This window comes from Phalacrocorax aristotelis, chromosome Z (genome assembly GCF_949628215.1).
Source record: "Phalacrocorax aristotelis chromosome Z, bGulAri2.1, whole genome shotgun sequence".
In the NCBI taxonomy this organism is placed as follows: Eukaryota; Metazoa; Chordata; class Aves; order Suliformes; family Phalacrocoracidae; genus Phalacrocorax; species Phalacrocorax aristotelis.
The window spans coordinates 57,005,216-57,022,931 of record NC_134311.1 but is presented as its reverse complement, the minus strand read 5'-3'; the positions used below and the strand labels follow the sequence as shown (position 1 = coordinate 57,022,931).

The 17,716-nt window shown below is 39.1% G+C and overlaps 1 protein-coding gene across 7 annotated transcripts in view; it reads right to left on the bottom strand.

Annotated features, from left to right (window-relative positions):
* The window catches only part of TENT2 (terminal nucleotidyltransferase 2), a 40,734-nt gene extending 28,117 nt beyond the window's left edge, over positions 1-12,617 (bottom strand). Inside the window, exons 1-8 of one of the 7 annotated variants that reach the window (XM_075079345.1) lie at positions 12,465-12,542; positions 11,640-11,679; positions 9,760-9,943; positions 9,010-9,135; positions 6,473-6,722; positions 5,244-5,358; positions 5,032-5,123; positions 3,808-3,874 (exon numbers count right to left, since the gene is read on the bottom strand). In XM_075079345.1, the coding sequence (XP_074935446.1) occupies positions 3,808-3,874; positions 5,032-5,123; positions 5,244-5,358; positions 6,473-6,722; positions 9,010-9,135; positions 9,760-9,911 (802 nt within the window). In that variant the 5' untranslated portion in view covers positions 9,912-9,943; positions 11,640-11,679; positions 12,465-12,542. Of the gene's footprint in view, positions 1-3,807; positions 3,875-5,031; positions 5,124-5,243; positions 5,359-6,472; positions 6,723-9,009; positions 9,136-9,759; positions 9,944-11,639; positions 11,680-12,464 lie in introns of all 7 variants that reach the window. The other 6 variants (XM_075079349.1, XM_075079346.1, XM_075079344.1 and 3 more) reach the window with 6 other exon arrangements.
* Between the last annotated feature and the right edge of the window lie 5,099 nt (positions 12,618-17,716).

The window sequence follows — 17,716 nt, the reverse complement described above, 5'->3', positions numbered from 1 at the left end:
GCTCTCATTGATAGGGTTATACTACAGAAAGAGAAGCTGGGCACCACAGAAGTCTGAATCCAGAGTCATGAGGAATCTAGGAACGTACAACCCAGCACAGGATGAATTAATCGTTGATGTTTGGAAATTACTCACCCACCTGCATAGTCCTTCAAGGTCATTCAAGTTCAAGTTCCCATGCTTGTCCTAGCTGTTGCACATTCCCTGATAGACAACCATTAGGTGGACTCCACTCTGATATCCTAGTCTCAACGCTAGGCTAGACTATCCTAGTCTCAAGTTTGTATAACTAAGAAAATTATCTCTGTTATTTATTACAATAGTGAACACCAGTCAACCCAGTACTGCTAAACTGTTTTTCAAATTAATCCTGCCTACAGGAATCTGAAGAGAGTAATCAGTTTGACATCTACTCTCAGTGGTTTGGATTATGCTCTCTTCAATACCTCATAACAGTTATCACCCCAAATTCACATTTCACATTTCTAAAAGACACTGGCTTTAGCGTACAGTTCTGGGAATGTTAGCTAGTGTTGTAAAAATAGATATGTGCAGGTATCTGAACAAATAACTGGGAAAGTTATATCTACTTTCAAAGACTAGCAGAATATGTCGTTTCTGCTATAGATTATTACTGCTATCCCCACATCTCTCTACTCTAGGAGGAATATAATACATACCTTTAAGAATAAAATGTCCCATAAAACAGCGAATAAATATCAGAAGTTCTTCCTACTTTATTCTGTGACTAGATTATTCAAAAAACCAACATATCTTCATTTCGGTCAGTAGTCTAGATGCAGAATGACAACACAGAAAAGCCTCTGCTTTAAGACTTTAGATCTGATGGGCTCAAATTCTTTGCTCACACTTGTTACCTTTTGCAAGCCTGAAACTGAAATAAGCTGGAGCTTAGATAAATTTCTAATCCACTTCCCAAACTTCCTAGAATGAAACATTAATCTAACAATCACAGTTAACTGTATATACAGTATACAAGACATGGCACTGAAAGTTCTGAAGATTATTTACCTAAAAGAAACTGATCTAATCTGCACTTCGAATACTTCCTAATTTATCAACTGATCATGGAATTAAGGTCAAATAAGCAGAGAATCACAGTCGTCTTATAGCCCTTATTTTGGAATGTACAGGAGCACCACAGAGTGCAGGAACCAAGAAGATAATGTTAGGAGAGGCGCAGCTAGAAAAAACTTCTCCCAAGTTTCTGAAGTGAAATGATCTGGAAAAAGGTTTAAAAAGCTCTAGAACGCTACCTATACCAAAAATCTCCTCCTTATTTCTTTCGTCCTATAACTCCTTCATAAAACCAGCCCAAGAATTCCCTCTTAAATAACAACTTCTCTTTCATCCCCCTTCCTGTTTCTCCTACGTCTTGGCACATACCTCATTCGCATTCATGTTTGGCCCAAACTATGTTTATTTGCATTCTTTCGTGTGAAGCAAGGAATAGGTTTAACGACAGCTCACACATTTGTTGAAAACATGCTGCAGTCTTTCTTCTACAGAAGAAAGAAGGAAATATTTAACTAGTATTGTCCAAGAGCCATTACCTTAAGATTAGAGGATAGCATCATAAATATTAACTAGACAGCACAAAACTTAAAAATACTGATCTGAAGAAGGTTCATACCTTTCAGGTTGTTAAAAACCACACGCAATGAAATACAGAATATTGCTGGAATTAAATTGCAATTCTTAAAGAAGCTTGGTTCTTAAACTTGCTTGTCCACAGCAGCAGTATACATGCACTGCTAACCCTTTGAAAGTTCCAAATCTAGAATGGTGGTTCAAGTTGACGTAATGTCTCAAAAGAATTACAATTTCTCCAGGCTTTGTCTTTAAATGTATGTACTTGTAGATCCCATCCTTGATGATTAAGCAGCAGCTGATTTCTGAAGACAGTAGAAGTTAGGAAATCACTTTAAAAACCCTGCAGTTCTGTTAAAAAAGAATTTAGCAGCCAATCTGGAACTGACAATGAACAGCCATTTCTAAGTATGTAAACCTGACTTCACAAACCTGCAGGAGTGCCAACGGGACTCCACCGAAGCAGGTTGCTAAATCGTTTCCCCAGAGAGGAAGAAAAAGCATATTAATCTATTAGCTTCTGAAATCTAGTCTGGAGAAACCACCTCCCTGCTGCACACAACCCACAAGCTGTTTTGAAATTACGGATGACAGCAATTATGTTTGCCTAAATAAGCTTTAGTCAAAAAACTGGACAACCCCCTTGCTTCAGAAGTACTGAACCTTAGCATAGTTGAGCTACAATTTGTAAATTACCTAAATCCAAATTGAAAGACCCACATGGCAAAGCCTTTTCATTTTGAATTGGGAGAACATTTTCAAACAACTTATCAGTTCTATCCACAGAATGTCCATTCACAGGCACAAGAACAGATGGCTAGGTATAGGAATTCATGCCCACAGTGATGTTAAGATTATGAAGAGATGATATAAGAGGTCTACATACCACAACTAAGAGTCTGACAGGAGCTGTAATATGAGCAGTGTTTTGTCTTGCCTCACCTTCCAAAGAACATTTTGATTAAATGAAGCTGATCAAAGGCACTTGCAAGGTAACAGAGAACTAGAAAAGCATCAAAAATGAGCAATGGCACAAACAAAAACCTTCAGGGATCACTCCCACATAAACATTGTGTCTTTCTGATACTCTTATTCCCTGGCAAACAAACTTCATTATGTCTAAAGCTCTGTCACAGAACAACCTCCCAGAAAAAAGAACAGTGAGATAAGTTTATTTAGATGTTCCCTTTCTGATCCCTGAAAAAATTTTATCACTGTGCTTCTCAGAAAGTGCTGGAACAACTTTCATCCTACACAAACCCAGACCAAGTTCTAGACTCCTTATGCAAACATCAATTTACAATAGTAATAAGCCATTAAATATCAGATGCCTATCTGCAATCTATCTATCAAGTCTCTCCAAGTCAGCTGTTGGAATCTGGGTATGCACACTTGGCAATGAAGAAATTTTGAAGTTTTCTGCTTTTACCATTGCAGGATTGTTCAGAACACCAATATAAAGAGTAGCAAAGAACATATCACAAGTCTGAGAAATAAGGGGACACAGTCATCAATATCAATAAATGACAGGGTCTTTTATAATTCAAAGGATGGTAGAAAAGCCTCTTTGAAGGAGAAGGCTTTCATGTTTAAGTCAAGAAATGCCCATGTGAATTCTTCATCTGAAGGAAGTCTAAACAATTACTTAAAAGTATTATGACTTGACCTGTTTCACCTATATGTGCTGGTACTGTCAACTTCTAATATCTTCTTCACTAGGCACTGAAGTTAATTATTTCACTGGTATCAAGGCCCAACCCCTCCCCCCCCCCCCAAAAAAAAAAATCAGTTCTACAGAGTCTACTGTGAAGTTACATCTTATTTACAAACTCTTATTGTCCCCAGGAAAGCACTGCAATCTAAGAGAGTAGTAAGACTTCACTAACACACGTTTCCAAAATAGAAATCTACTTTCCCCGCACCTGCCCAATTGTGGGCCACAATTCTTAAGGCATTTTTAGATACTACCTGTTCTAGAAGTCCACTAGTTTGCAAGGCAACTGTTATGTTTTTCTAATTACTACCCATCAGCACCAAGAAAAGTAACATTACTAAATATGTATAGCTTTTTTCCCAAACTATACTGTGAGTAGAAGCTAGACAAGACACAAGTAGATGAATTAGTTGCAACTGTGCATCAATACTTCTTCCAGAATTGCCAATAATCTTACCACCTCACTGTACTTGGGAACTTACAAAGTTTGGTACTGAAGAGTTTTTGGATTATGCTGAGTATATGCCTTGCTTCAGTCTTCTGATTTACCTGAAATATGATATCAAAATTAAAGAAAAAAGTTGGTATCTCTCATATAGATATTCCAAGTAAGCATGCTTTATTTTTCAAATAAAATTAACTCTCAGAATAAGACATGGACGTCTATTACAACATATTTCACAGCCTACATCCATATTTAGTGCAGCAAAAGTCAGAACAATTCATACTCAATATGCAAATGAAATATCAGACATTCAGAAATCATAGAACATGACGAAAACCTAACCCCACTTATACAAAGGTGTCCTGTCCTTCCTCTGCAATGATGCTTCAATTCTTTCAAAATTATGCTCTATTTAGACTTCTTTTTTGATACATCTTTTCTCTCAACCTAAATTCTACTCACAAACATTTTCTCACCAGAAAGATTTTGCATATCACATTCCTTCTTATGCCTGCTCACTAAAATTAGTAGCTATGAATATAAATAATGAATTTTTAAAAATTGGACTTATTAAAAGTTGTTCCTGCATCTAAAATGAGTTAGAGTTCTCTAAACAATTTTGTTCATTATTCTAGGCAATTTACTTCCTTGTTTTGCTGTGCTTTTTTCATTTACAGAGTGAAAGTAATGATTATTTTTTAAATATTTTGTTGGGTTAAAGGGTTTATAGCATTAAACTCAGATTCATAACATTATTGGGCCCACATTTCATAGCTATTATGAGTGCAAAAAGATGTTATTAAATCAAACAGATTTGACCATTTGTATCTTATTCTAGAATCCTCTAGAATTTGCTCTCTACAACTACCTGGAAGGAGGTGGTAGCGAGGTGGGTGTTGGTCTCTGCTCCCAAGTCACTAGTGATAGGACAAGAGGAAATGGCCTCAAGCTGCATCAGGAGACATTTAGGTTAGATATTAGGAAAAATGTCTTTACTTCAAGAGTGGTCAGGCACTGGAACAGGCTGCCCAAAGGGGTGGTGGAGTCACCATCCATGGAGGTGTTCAAAAAATGTGTACGTGTGGCACTTCGGGACATGATTTAGGAGGCCTGGTGGTGTTAGGCTGACAGTTGGACTTGATGACCCTAGAGTTCCTTTCTAACCTTAATGATTCTATGATTCTATGAATCCAGCCTTATAAAAGCACATATATTTTAAAAACAGACTTTGTTTTAAGTATGTATGTTTTAAATCACTTACTGGTTCTTCTTTAACCACCAGGCACAAGTCACAATCACTGCTACGAGTGCCAAATCCATTTAGTGAGGACCCAACCAAAAAGAGTCTGCTCTCTGCAACAGAAGAATCACAGAATAAAAACCGATGTGACATATCATAGTTTAAGAGGAAGGCAGAACTGCATACCTGAAGAACATTCAAACTGACATTAAGTAACCAAATTCAAAACATACGTGGAAAAAGTCGCTGAATCTCTCTCTGGAGTTCCGTTCTGCAAAGCTCTTTCCTGTTCAAATCACAGGTCTGTTGCTGACATGCTTGAAACAACTCCAGAACCTGCTGACTTAACTTGACACAGACATTGAAAAAATAAAGATACAGAGAACTGAGCATTCTTTCCTGTCAGAGATACAATTATGTGAATCACAGAAGATTGCATTAAAAAAAAGAAATACAGCATCATTTCAGCTGACCTATTCCATTGTCTAGAGTTTTACCCCACTTAAATTCATACTGAGCAACTCCCTGGAAAAAACTTCTCCAAAGTTTTCAAACTTAAATTTGTTCCATCTGTTATGTCTATCCACAGAAAATAGTTTTTGCCTCATCAGTATCTGCAGCCTTTTGGGGAATAAGCAGTGAAAGGACCAGAGATATCTTCTGCTGATATCTCTAACGCCAACAGTTTGCCTACCAGTAATAGGGAGAAAAATAAATAGTAAACCTGATTTAAGTTAGCTTTCTTTTTTTATCCCACAAAAACTATTAAAGAATTTGTCAGATCTTTGGTTGAACAGGTATTAACTGTTTCACAACACTGTTATATGCTATAACCAACAGGCATTATTTGTACAAAAACACCTTCTCTCATGTTGGTGCAGATAAAGTATGAAGACTGATTAGCCACATGCCTTTTTTTTTTTTGGTTAAACACAGTTCCAGCTTTACTGTTCACCTAAAGATAACCTCTTCTTCTATATTCGAGAACAGCTAGGACAATAACTTTTAGCTCCTTCTGAAGGGAGGCAGTGGACATCTTTACAGGCCCAGAACTATTTATTCAGAAAGGACTTCTCTCTCATTACTAGGGTGGTGGGGTTTTTTTTTTTTTAATTTTTTCATCAGGAGTATCCCCAGCTCCAAATCATGTGACAAACGGACCACCCCTCCAACTTCTACTTGCTGAAGCAGACATGTAGGTTTCCCAATATGGAAACCAAACAACACAAGCAGAACTACCCCAACCCCCTAAAAATGCTCCAAACCCACACATACCCAAGAAGGCTATATAGGACCACAGTAGCAGCTACATTTATTGATATACCTTCTAATGACAGCTCAATGATAGAGACCCATGATACTGTCAATAAACGCTGAAAAAATTTTAGTGGTCTCCTAGAGCACTATTGGACCCGTCCTACTCAGAAGGGATATGTAAAACACAGGCACAGAAATATATTACCTGATCTTCAACCACTGGGAGTGTGGTTTCTATAGGGTCTGGAAACAAAGTATTGTGCAATGGAGGGACATATCCGGTTAAATCTGGTAAGTAATGTGCATGGAACGGTCGAGAACGCACTGATCCTAGGATGGAGTATCTACGTTCTTCTGGTGAAGGCACTGATTCGTTAACTACAGATGTTTCAGAACGAGGTGAGTGAAACCGCTGCCGTTTGATGTCATGTGAAACACTTTGATTACTTAGTCTTCTGGGGGAGAGAGGGAGGGAAGAGGGGGAGAGAGGGAGGGAGAGAGGGGGAGAGAGGGAGGGAGAGAGGGGGAGAGAGTGATTCCTGTAGTTTGCAAGCTCCAACCTGATTAAAAGACAGTTGCTACAAAGTACAAATACCAATGCCTAATTATGTGACTATTTCACTACAAGCGTTTTACAGAACAAAAGGGGTGCCTATCCTAGATATTAGGCGAAATAAACCTGCAATGGGAAAAGAGAACACCTAACTGCAGAAGTGCAGCTACCCTTGAAGTGAATTTATGCAATTGCTTTACAAGAGTCTCTGTATTAACCAGCTGAAACCTAAACAGCAAGTTCAGTTAAACAGGACAGCTTGGAACACTGGTCATACTATTGTAGTGACAGCATACATTGGGGTTTTTTCTTTTGTTTGTTGGTGGGTTTTTCGTGCGTTTTTTGTTTTTTTTAAGATACTTACAGTCTATGATTTCTTTCAAATCAACATAAGTGCAGTGAGAAGATTGGTGAGTTCTGAATACCCAGTGATGAATAAGATAAATTTGGTAGTGGTGAGGGGAAAAAAAGAAACTTATTACAGTAGCCTGTCAAAATATAGTATTTATCTGTGTCTCAGATTGTACAGACAGTAAACTGTGTAAGCTGGGCAAAAGAACACACACTATTCATTTGACAAATCAAACTAATTGTTTAATCTACACAGGTCATAAACCTAATGTCTCATTTTCAAACACTAGTCTGTATCTCCTTATTAAGTCATTCGTCACAGGAATTCAAATATATCTGAAGACATATAGTGGTCTTACAGACAGCCCCTTGGCATCCAAACTGCTCATTAAGAAAAAGTTGTACTGAAAGCTGACCAGTGGTTGAATGCTGTGGTCCACCCACAGTAAAGAATAAGAGAGGACATTCATCTTTTGTTTATACATCAAATATCACGCACAGTTGCAGTATGGAGATATGAACATTTGATTTCATGCTTTTTAATTAAAAAAATGTGACTATGTGTCAATGAATTAACTATTAAAACAACTACGGTCATTTCTTGTAGTCAGAAAAGCTGGCATCAAAATAGTTTGGGGACCTGGAGAGATAGTATTACTAATAATAAAAATTTAACTGAAGAGACCTCAAGTCATTATTTCAGTTTTCAAGTCTGAGAGAAGTTCTGGTAATATTATCTACCAGCAGTCTTAAAGGAACTTGTAATGTTAAATCAAACCATAATGCTGTTTCAGCCTATTTTGACTGAGAAGAACTCTCATGAACAAAAATACAGCAAAAATACCTTCAGAAGAGTTGACTCAAGATCTAAGGATCAACTAGCTGACTGCAAACCTCCTAACACAGCATAGCTTTCCATACACCAGACTGGTCAAGAGGAAAAAATGCATGCAGCATGAAACTGGGAACTTCCTTAGTTCATGTGATAGTTACATACTCAACTATAACTTAATACCATATATTTAATGGTACTTATTTTTTCATCTGTTAAATCTGGAAGAGAAATAGCATACAGGAAATAGTTCTGAAGACAGATTGTATAAAGCGTCCTATCAGCTGATTCATAGAATTATTACAAACATGTATTAAATACTATTTCTGAACTGATATGGAGAAGTTATTTTTCTAGAATGTTAAAAGAAAATAAAATCATACATTCATCTGAAATTCCTCTTTCTGTTGCAACTAAAGCAACAAAGGCAGTTATATAAATTCAAGTAAGGTTAGTTTTTTGAAAAGAAAAACTATGCTTCCATAAAATTCCTCTTGGAAAAAACACTTATATATGCTTGAATTCAGCACTTTGTATTTGAAAAATAAAGCATCACATAATTAAGAAAATCAGGAGAAACATCTAGTGCGTCCTTAGAAAAACATTACAATTCCCATAAAACATCGAGGTTGCAGTCTTACTCTTACACTGGACAAATTAGCAGGAGGGGAACACTCAATTTATTGACATGAACCCTCTTAGAGTCAAGTACACACAGACTACAGTCTATTATACTATTAAAATAAAACATGTAAGTCACAGTTCTGCAAGGTTCAGCTGTTGGAAGAGAAAAACTACACATACTAAGCCACTGAAGTTCTCAGAAGTGGTTACGTAAAAGCTTTGAAGAGCCATGACATGGCCTCTGTCATCAAAAAACATTTTATTCAGCATTCTTGCAATTTCTAACAAAATTCGAGTTGCATAAGAAATTTATGTTAGGCAAGCTTCACCATGGGTAGATTACAACCAGAATTAGTCACACACACAGACACACAGAACTTACTTTCTCCCTCGGAATACCCTGGGGGCATCAGACGTATGCACTGGACTGCCATTTATATAAGGCATTGGCTGCAGCATAAGAGCTGGAATAGCTGCAATGTTCCCACTCAGAAGAACCCTGGAAAGACTACAGTCCATAACTGTTACTCATACAATAACTAAGATGCTTTTTATGGATTGATAGTTCTTCTACCATGTGAATATGAAACTCTGTAAGCTGTGCCATTTTTTCCTTAGAAGAAATAGATCTGTCTTTTCTAGCCAAAATGAAGAGGTATTTCAGTATATATTTTTCATTAAAAGATAGACTGTCATTCTTCACAGAATGTAAGAAGTTAGCGAACAAATTAACTTAAGGTACTGTTAAATTTAAGAGCCTAAAGAACACTATGGTGTCTTCAAATTTAGCCCCAAGAATAAATGTTTCTTCCCCTTCTTATCTCCTCCCTGCTTTCGCCAGTAAACAAGTACAGTTGAAGACCTTTAAAAGTGAAGTGTGGTTTATTAATTCTAATCAGTGCAATGGCATCTCATGCATTATACGCAATGCAGGAGAGCATTCATACTTGCAGGTCACCGTCAGAAATTATACGGCTGTTTTACACGTGACACCTTCCTATTTTTTAAAGTTTAATGCAATTTAGTGTTAAAAACAGCGAAGAACATCCTCCATAAACAAAAATACTTTTTCAGAAGACCATTAACTTTCTTTTTCTACCCATTCCCCGCTATCAAATCTTACTGTACTTACTCTGCATTCTGAAAATTAAACTGAGTATCAGTAATTTGGTGCCGATAGCGATGAGTAGGTGGCATATTTAGAGGACGCTTATTGAAGAAATTAGTCTGTTGATGTTTTGGAGTGAAGGGTGGATGACCCAAGCTGGAGGAATTTGAGTACATATTCCTTTCTACTTGAACATGTATCCTTCTACCTGCATTCAAAAAAAAAAAAAGAGGGAAAAAGAAAGAAATTGAAATTCGGCAACAAGAATACTAGTTACCTTTTAAACTCTTGGTTTAAAAAAATCAAATAATCTAGAATATATTTCCAGAAATTGCTTAAAAGAATTGTGATTGTGGGCTAGTTTTGTCTCCTTTCAGGAGAAAACACTAAATAAAAATACTACATACTTTTAAGTTTCACAATTACTACTTCTGTTATTTATGTGTAAGAGTGAATTTTTATTTGCTCCCCTCCATTTTAAGTTTAATTTTAGAAAGATTACAGAGTTTTCATCTCAAGGAAAAGCAGCACGTTACAGTGGAATATGCTTCTTATTTCAAAGATTCCACAACAAGGTTCACAATATGTGGGAAGAAACATTTGACTACGTCATAGTCATAGATCATGAAGTAGCTAATCATGAACGGTGAGTAAAATTCATTTTTTTCACGACATGATATGCAAAGAAGCAACCAAATGATGAGAGCAACTGGAAAGTAATCTACCAATGCTTTAAGAATATCATATATATAGTGCTATTTTACGACTGTGCTTACTAATTGGTTTGTGATAGAAAAGTGTATGTTTACTACCTTTTAAATTTAAAACTGATTCTGGCACAACTGACTGGGGTTTGTTTGACTGGCATTGTACTATTATATGCATTACACATTAGTGTAAAGGTTGGATGCGAAAGAACAATTTTTGCCTCTACAATAGGTTACACTGTGTATTGCATTCATTTTGCAAATCATCGGTATTCTACCTTAAGTCAACTTATATGCTGGAAACAATAAAAAGTTCAGGGTTTATACTGGAAAAACTCTAACTGGTTTTAAAAATATTCTTATATCAATACTGTAGATATCTCTTAGCTGCAGTGAAAACCTGACATTATTTTCATATTTCTTCATTTGTTTTTTACTTCAGTCTCAAATAAGAATCCTGTGAACTAAAAAGACATGTCACTGACAAACACAGTTGTACATGATTGATCTCAGTACTCTGCATATGAATATTTATCCAGTTAGCACAATGCAGGGATTAAAACACAAGAGGAAGAAGTTTTTCTGAACTACTTAACTGGAACGCTTAGAAGTCATTAGAGCGATGGCAGTGTTTCCCTTATTATTACATAAAATCCTTTTTAACAACCCAACGCTTCAGTAAAACAACTGGAGAAAGTGCTGATCCATACCTCAGCATAGAAATCCTATCACAATACAGTAGTCTAAGTTAGGAATAAAATTAAAGTGTCACTTTTAGGTTCCCTCAATCACCAAACTAAAAAAAAAAGTATAAATTGCATTAACAGTTACATTAATAGGTAGTCTCATACACTGAAATAAAATCAGTTATTCCTAATGTTACTGTAGCAAGGTCTCACTGTTACCATAGCCTTGAAGTCTTCTTTCGCCTACCCCTAGGAACTGTTGTCATGCTTTAACCTCCTCAGACAGCTCTGTCACAGGCAGTACTAGCATGGAACATCGGCAAATAAACACAAGGATTTCGTTTGCTCATTCCTTATTTCCTGTGGTGACAACCCACACCAGTGAAAACCCACTACTACCTACATGAACACTGTTGTACTAGCTCCAAGAAAAAGCGTCAAGATTAATGCTCTCATAGGTTTTTTTCCCCCTTTTTTTTTTTTAAGGGGGGTGGGGAGAAGGGAGTATTACCTATCAGTGAAAGTTTTTATTAGCATGTTCACTTTCAGTTCTGCTAAAGGAACACAACGGAATTGCATGACAAGAAAGTTACCCGATATTTACATTTAATCTGAACGATATTTATGTGCAGTCTAAACGTTTCCATTTCTAGTAGAGACAGGCAACGTAACAACTGCTAACGCACCTCACCGGTCTCTAAGCAGACCAGGCACTCTCCGCGTCGCACACAGCACACGTGTAAGCGGTTAGCAAACAAATTAACTTAACGTACTGTTAAATTTAAGCGGTTTATAGATATAACTCATCAGTAACAGAACCATGCAGCCGAATTCGAGACTGAGTTGCAAAAGTAACGCGGTTTTTTTTTTGTCTTTAGAGTTGTAATACCAGAAAGAGATGTTATCAACACCAGAAAGAAAAGTAAGGAAAGGGTTGCCTTCCCAAAACCAAGCCAGAACAGCGCAGCGGCACCGCTGTCTCGCAGTGGCTGTAACGGCATTGACCGTGACTTCCAGGTAAGCGGAGTTGCCCGGCTCTCCAAAAACAGCCTCATAATCGCTACAACTCAGGTACGCTTGCCCCAGCGGCCACTTTTTCCAAGCAAACGTGTGCTTTTGGAAGAAGCAGACAAGTAAACGCCGCTACGCTTCCCCTGCCAGCAAGCCCAAGCGCACACGCCGCTCCCGCCGCCGCCGGAGCCCCGCTGCCGCCGCCTCGGCGCCCGGCGGCCCCGCGGGAGGCGGAAGAGGCCGCCCTCCGCCGCTGAGCCCCCTATCCTCCCTCCCCCGCAGCAAGGTGGGACCCCCGCGCCCCGCCGAGCGACCCACGCCGGACCTGTGCGGAGGCAGGCGGGGCGGACCCGCAAGTGGCACCAAGTGAGTGCAGCCCCCTCGCCCACGGCCTCCTGGCGGTAGCACAGGGCGGAAACCGACAGTGGCTGCCCCAGCTGAGCGCTGCCCTCTTACCCGGACGTACCGACGCCGACAGGAAGTGGCCGCTCCGCCCGGCGCTGGCGCCGCGGCAGCGGGACCGTCTCCCCCTGGCGGCAGGAGGGGGACATTACCGCCGGCGGGCGCGGGGGCCCTCACCGGCGCGCCGGCGGGGGGCCGGGGCCACTCCTCGCCCGCCGAGGCGCTGGGGACACGAAGAGGCACAGGCGGGGCGGGGGGGTGCGTGGCGCTCCGCGGACGCCCTGGTGCTCCGCAGGTCTGTCAGGTGGGGAGGCAGCGGCTCGGGCCTTAGGCGGCGGCGGCGGCGGCTGAGGCATCGTGTCCCTGTGGTGGCGGAAGTCAAGGTCCGGTCTCACGGCCTGTCTTCTCCGTCCCAAGCTGCCTTGAGTCGCGAGCGGCCGGCCCGGCAGACACCCGACGGCCGTTCCGTTGAGCCGAAGGAACGAGGGGCAGAGGGTGCAGCTCACGGGGCTCTGCTGACAGTGGGCTCTGGCCAAGGCTGGAAGATGGAAACAGCTGCGTGGGTATTTTGCTTTCTAAAGTTATTGACTGATTGTAACTGAACTACCATTCAGAAGCGTGTCAAAAAGATAATATTTGAATAAATAAGTTAGGATTTGGCCACCAGAGGTTGTAGGTGTGCTAGCATAAATCCAAAGTCAAGAAAGGGCTAAAATCCTTGCACTCTGAAGGATGAAAAGTTCAGATGGTACAAGCCACATCAAGATTGGATCCCTTCCTCTAGAGAAGGACAAGTACTGTAAGACAGCTCTTAGCATCAAGTAGGCACTGAAACACAGAGACACCACTGAGGCTTCTGTCTTTGAGAGGGAAGGGGTAAGCTGAGGGCTTGCTCAGCTAAGAGCAGGCCACAGGTGGAGTTGTCATGGCTTAAGCCATACACAGGTAGGCTTAATGGGTAAGAAAGACACAGCACATGGGCCCAGGTGTAATGACGCTGCAAATGGACTTGCAAGGCAAGGTTTGGGCTGCAGAAAGAATCCTTCCATCAGGACTTTTTCATCTTGGTCATGGCTTGGGGTCCTTGTATAAGGGTCAGCCCGTGGCTATGGCTAGCATTACATTCATGACACACACCCTAATGGCATATATGGAGTGAAGCTGCAATGGGAAGTTTAGCCACAAGGACATTTCCCTTAACAATTTTTTGTTTTGGCCATTTTAATACTATTATTACTAATAATATTTTTTATTTATTTGAGGTCTTAGGGTAAGGCTCAGCACATGCCTTGGTTTAAGGCTAGGGTTTGAGTTCAGAGAGAGGCAAAAGCCTCAGATTCTAGGTTGGAGTGGGACTGCAGAGAAGCTGCCAAGGGAAGGTTTTGGCTGCAGAAGGTGGGTTCCAGCCAATTTTAGGGTTGGAAGACAGTTCCTAGGGGTCTAGTTGTGGTGGATTTGCAAAGGGGCTACCTAGGGGACCATTTGGTTTGCAAAAGAATTACTCTCAAAGACTTTGATCAAGGTAATGTTTGAGTTTACCTGGGGTTAAGGCCCTGGGCACTTTTAGGGTGAGGAGAAAGACAGGTCCTAGGGGTCTAGCTGGAGTGGGGCTGCTGAGGGAAGGTCTGGGCTGCAGAGGCCATGTTTGGGTCTGTCTGGTGTTAAAGCTCTGTGCACATCTAGCGTTAAGGTTTGAAGGGAGACAAAGCCTAGCAATTTAGATGAAGCAGGCTTCAGACAGGCTGCTAAGGTAAAGCGTGGGCTGTCAAACCAGTTATCTTCTGACAATTTTTTCATCTGTGCCACGGTCTGGGTCTTCTAAGCTTCAGGGCTACCTGGCCGCTTTTAGGGTTAGGATTAGAAGAGAGACAAAGCTGAAGGGACCTGTTGTGGTGGGGCTGCAAAAGGACTACCAAGGGCAGGTTTGTGCATCACAAAGAACTCTCCCCTGAGAACTTTTCCATTTTGGCCGTGGTTTGGTGTCTTTGGCTAAGGTCAGCCCACAGTTAAGATTAGGGCTAGGGTAAGGGATATGGTTTATAAATGTTACAAAGTCCCTGTGTGAATTGTTTTGGAGGTGGGTACTGGTAAGGATTTGAAATGGGAAGTATTGGGATGAAGAAAGAGTTCTCCCCTATGAAGGAATTCAGTCCTGAGAAATCTTAAACAGAGGATGAGTAGTGTAATAGATCTTCAGTTTCATGAGAATCCTGCCGGTCCCCAGTTATGCAGGACTCTGATTTTCATCTGGAACTTGGCCCTCTTTGTATGCTATTTGTTCAGAATCAAAACTTAACTTTCGAGTTTCTGCTCAAGGCACAAGCTTCATGTCTTAACTGTTGAAGTCAGTGATGTGACTCCCAACAGCTAGAGTTATGCATTTGGCCCGTTCAGACAGTGTTCTCCAGACCATTTGACCACTCTTCTCACCATAATCTATTCATTAACCAATAACATCCCATTCTTCAAAGCTTCTCATGTTTGCCATGGGGCCTACAATAAATATAACCTGTTTAAATATGCTTGGTAACAGATGGCGATTATAGCATCAACATTTTTTGTACAGGGAACAGGAAAAAAAAAACTATTTAGAAATGTATTAACCCAGGTAAAGTAACTTGTGTTGCAGTTTTCCCTTGTCTCGTTTTCCTCAGGTCCTTGGTACAAGGCACCCTGATATTTTGTGTTTGCCTTAATCTAGATACTAAATCTAACTTTTCTTTTTTTTTTTGGCACAGACTGTTCACTCTTAAGGATTTTTCTCCATGTCTTACCTGCATCCACTTGTCAAAATAGCTATTGGAACAACAACAAAGAAACTGAAAGACCAGTGAAAGAAATTCATGATCTATAATAGAAACAGAGGCTGAATTCAGCCTCTACAATCTCTAAACAATATTGAGTTCTGATGGATAGAAAAGAGAGTGGTTTCCAGAATTCATTAGCAGAGATGTCTCTGATAAACCAGCTGCAATCTCTCTCATAGAATGGAAACAATTATGCAACATTGAAGTTCCAGTTTGGTGCTATTTGCAATTTTCTGAAACTTTTAGAGCTGAAGGCCTCCAGGTATAGTTGCTGTCTGAAGGTAAATAGTGCTGGAAGGTTTGGTCAAAGCAGCTCAATGTTAAATAGTTCAAGGAGAAAAATGAAGGCAAAGCCCCCTACTCCTCCTCTATTGAAACCTTTGTTTAAGCTTAAAAAATCTACAAGCTTTTTTCTCTATGTCTTGGCCTATGGGCCTATAGGCCTTCCCGAGAAGGCCTATGGGAACTGAGACAGGTGTATGTTTAGAATGTGCTTTACCTTAGCAAAGAGCCTTATGGAAGAGCATTTGATAATACTGCTTTTAAATGGGTTACCTGATTAAGGGTGATTAAAAACATGTACTCATGTACTCATCCTTTCCGTACTGGGAAATTACTCAACTGTCTTGAAACATCTTTCAGTTTCAAAACCAGCTGTAATATACAATAATTTATGATGTTATTAGCCTCCAGGACCAGGTCTGAAATAATGAAACTTGTGTCAGTACACTGCTTCATTTTAAGTGTGCCATTTTAATATTTTGTACTGAGACCAAACATGGCAAGTATATTAAAATAAGAAATGTAACTCCAGTGAAATAAATGGAACTATAACAGGGATTAGTATGGTGCAGCATCCACATGAAGACTTTTTAATCATGATACCCATATGATATGTTTTGCAGTTCGTTTAGGAATCAGGATATTCTGGGATTGAAGCCAAACCAGAGGCTTAGGTCTAAAATAAATTTTATTTACCAGGCAAAAAGCAGCTTTCATCAGGAAAACAATACATGATTTCAATAATGATACAAAGAACTTAAATTAGATGTACATTAAGAAACAATATTTAAAAGGCACAAATAAATTGCTGAAGGTTGGCTGGCATCCATGTAAACATCCACCTCATGAAAAGCAAGATTCAAAAGTTTAGCAAGTGAATACTGAAGGAAAAATCAATCATTTTCTTAACTAAACAAATGCCATATTTTTTTCCCACTACGTAGCATCCTAGTTCTTATATTCAACGTTTGGACAGGTTCAGTGATGTTCATGTATGCCTTTATATGCTTTCTTTAGTGCTTTTTAAGTGAAAGATATGTTGACCTATTTATTAATTACAGTGTTTATGAAATGTAATTAGTGTATCATAGGCAGTGATATAAAAATGTTAAGCAACTCTGCAAACGTGTATGTTGTATCTATGAATTCCAACTTATAAAATACAAATTTTATAAATCTACTGTGCTGAATTATAGCAAAATATGTATTTTTTTAAAAATATGTGTTTACAGTTATAGTTAAAAATGTGTCTGCATATGAATAATCTCTGTATCTTCTTCAGATGAATTGTTTGCATTGCTCCATTTTAGATTACTGTTGAAAATACACTGGTTTTGATGAGAATTAAGGCTATTATGATAAATGGTTAATGCTGTGCACTGGTTAAATTAATGAATATATTTGCTATTATAATTTCATTACTTCAGTCCTTTGGTTTTGTAAATTTTGTAATTAAACTCCTTTAAAGACAGGGTTTTTAAAGAAAGGCCTAAGTTGTAGGTTTTCCTAATTTTTTTTATTTTCTCTTTTGTGTGAAAAAAGACAAGTTTTAAAATAAGTAAAGATGGTCATGAATTTTGATTAAAAACAGTGGATGATGCCTATTAATTCTGCACAGCTCTACAAAACTGTTTTTTTTTCACTTTTGTTTTAATCCATTGTACTCTTGGGAGGATATTCATGTTCCTCAAGCCCTAAACTAGTCACTAAAGTTTTTGAAGGGTTTGCCTGGTCAGTTCCTGAGGGTTGGGTATTTAAGAAACAGTTTGATTATTGTTACAAAGGTCTAGTAGATATTTCACTGTGGCCCAGTTCTTATCAGTGGCTGAGAAAAAATTATTTAGGGTTAATGGATCTGGAGGCAATACCTACTCATTAACTTAACTTTGTGCATATATTAACATTCCCAGACTGGGGGACAGACAGATGCAAACTTATTTCTATCTTGAACTAAGCATTTTATACAGACAGTAAGTATTACCTCTATTTTATACTTGCCTTTACTACATTGAGCATGCACTTAGAAGTTATGAGGTCTCAACGAGAATATTGAGATTTGAACAAGTTGGGAAGGTCCTGCTGTGAG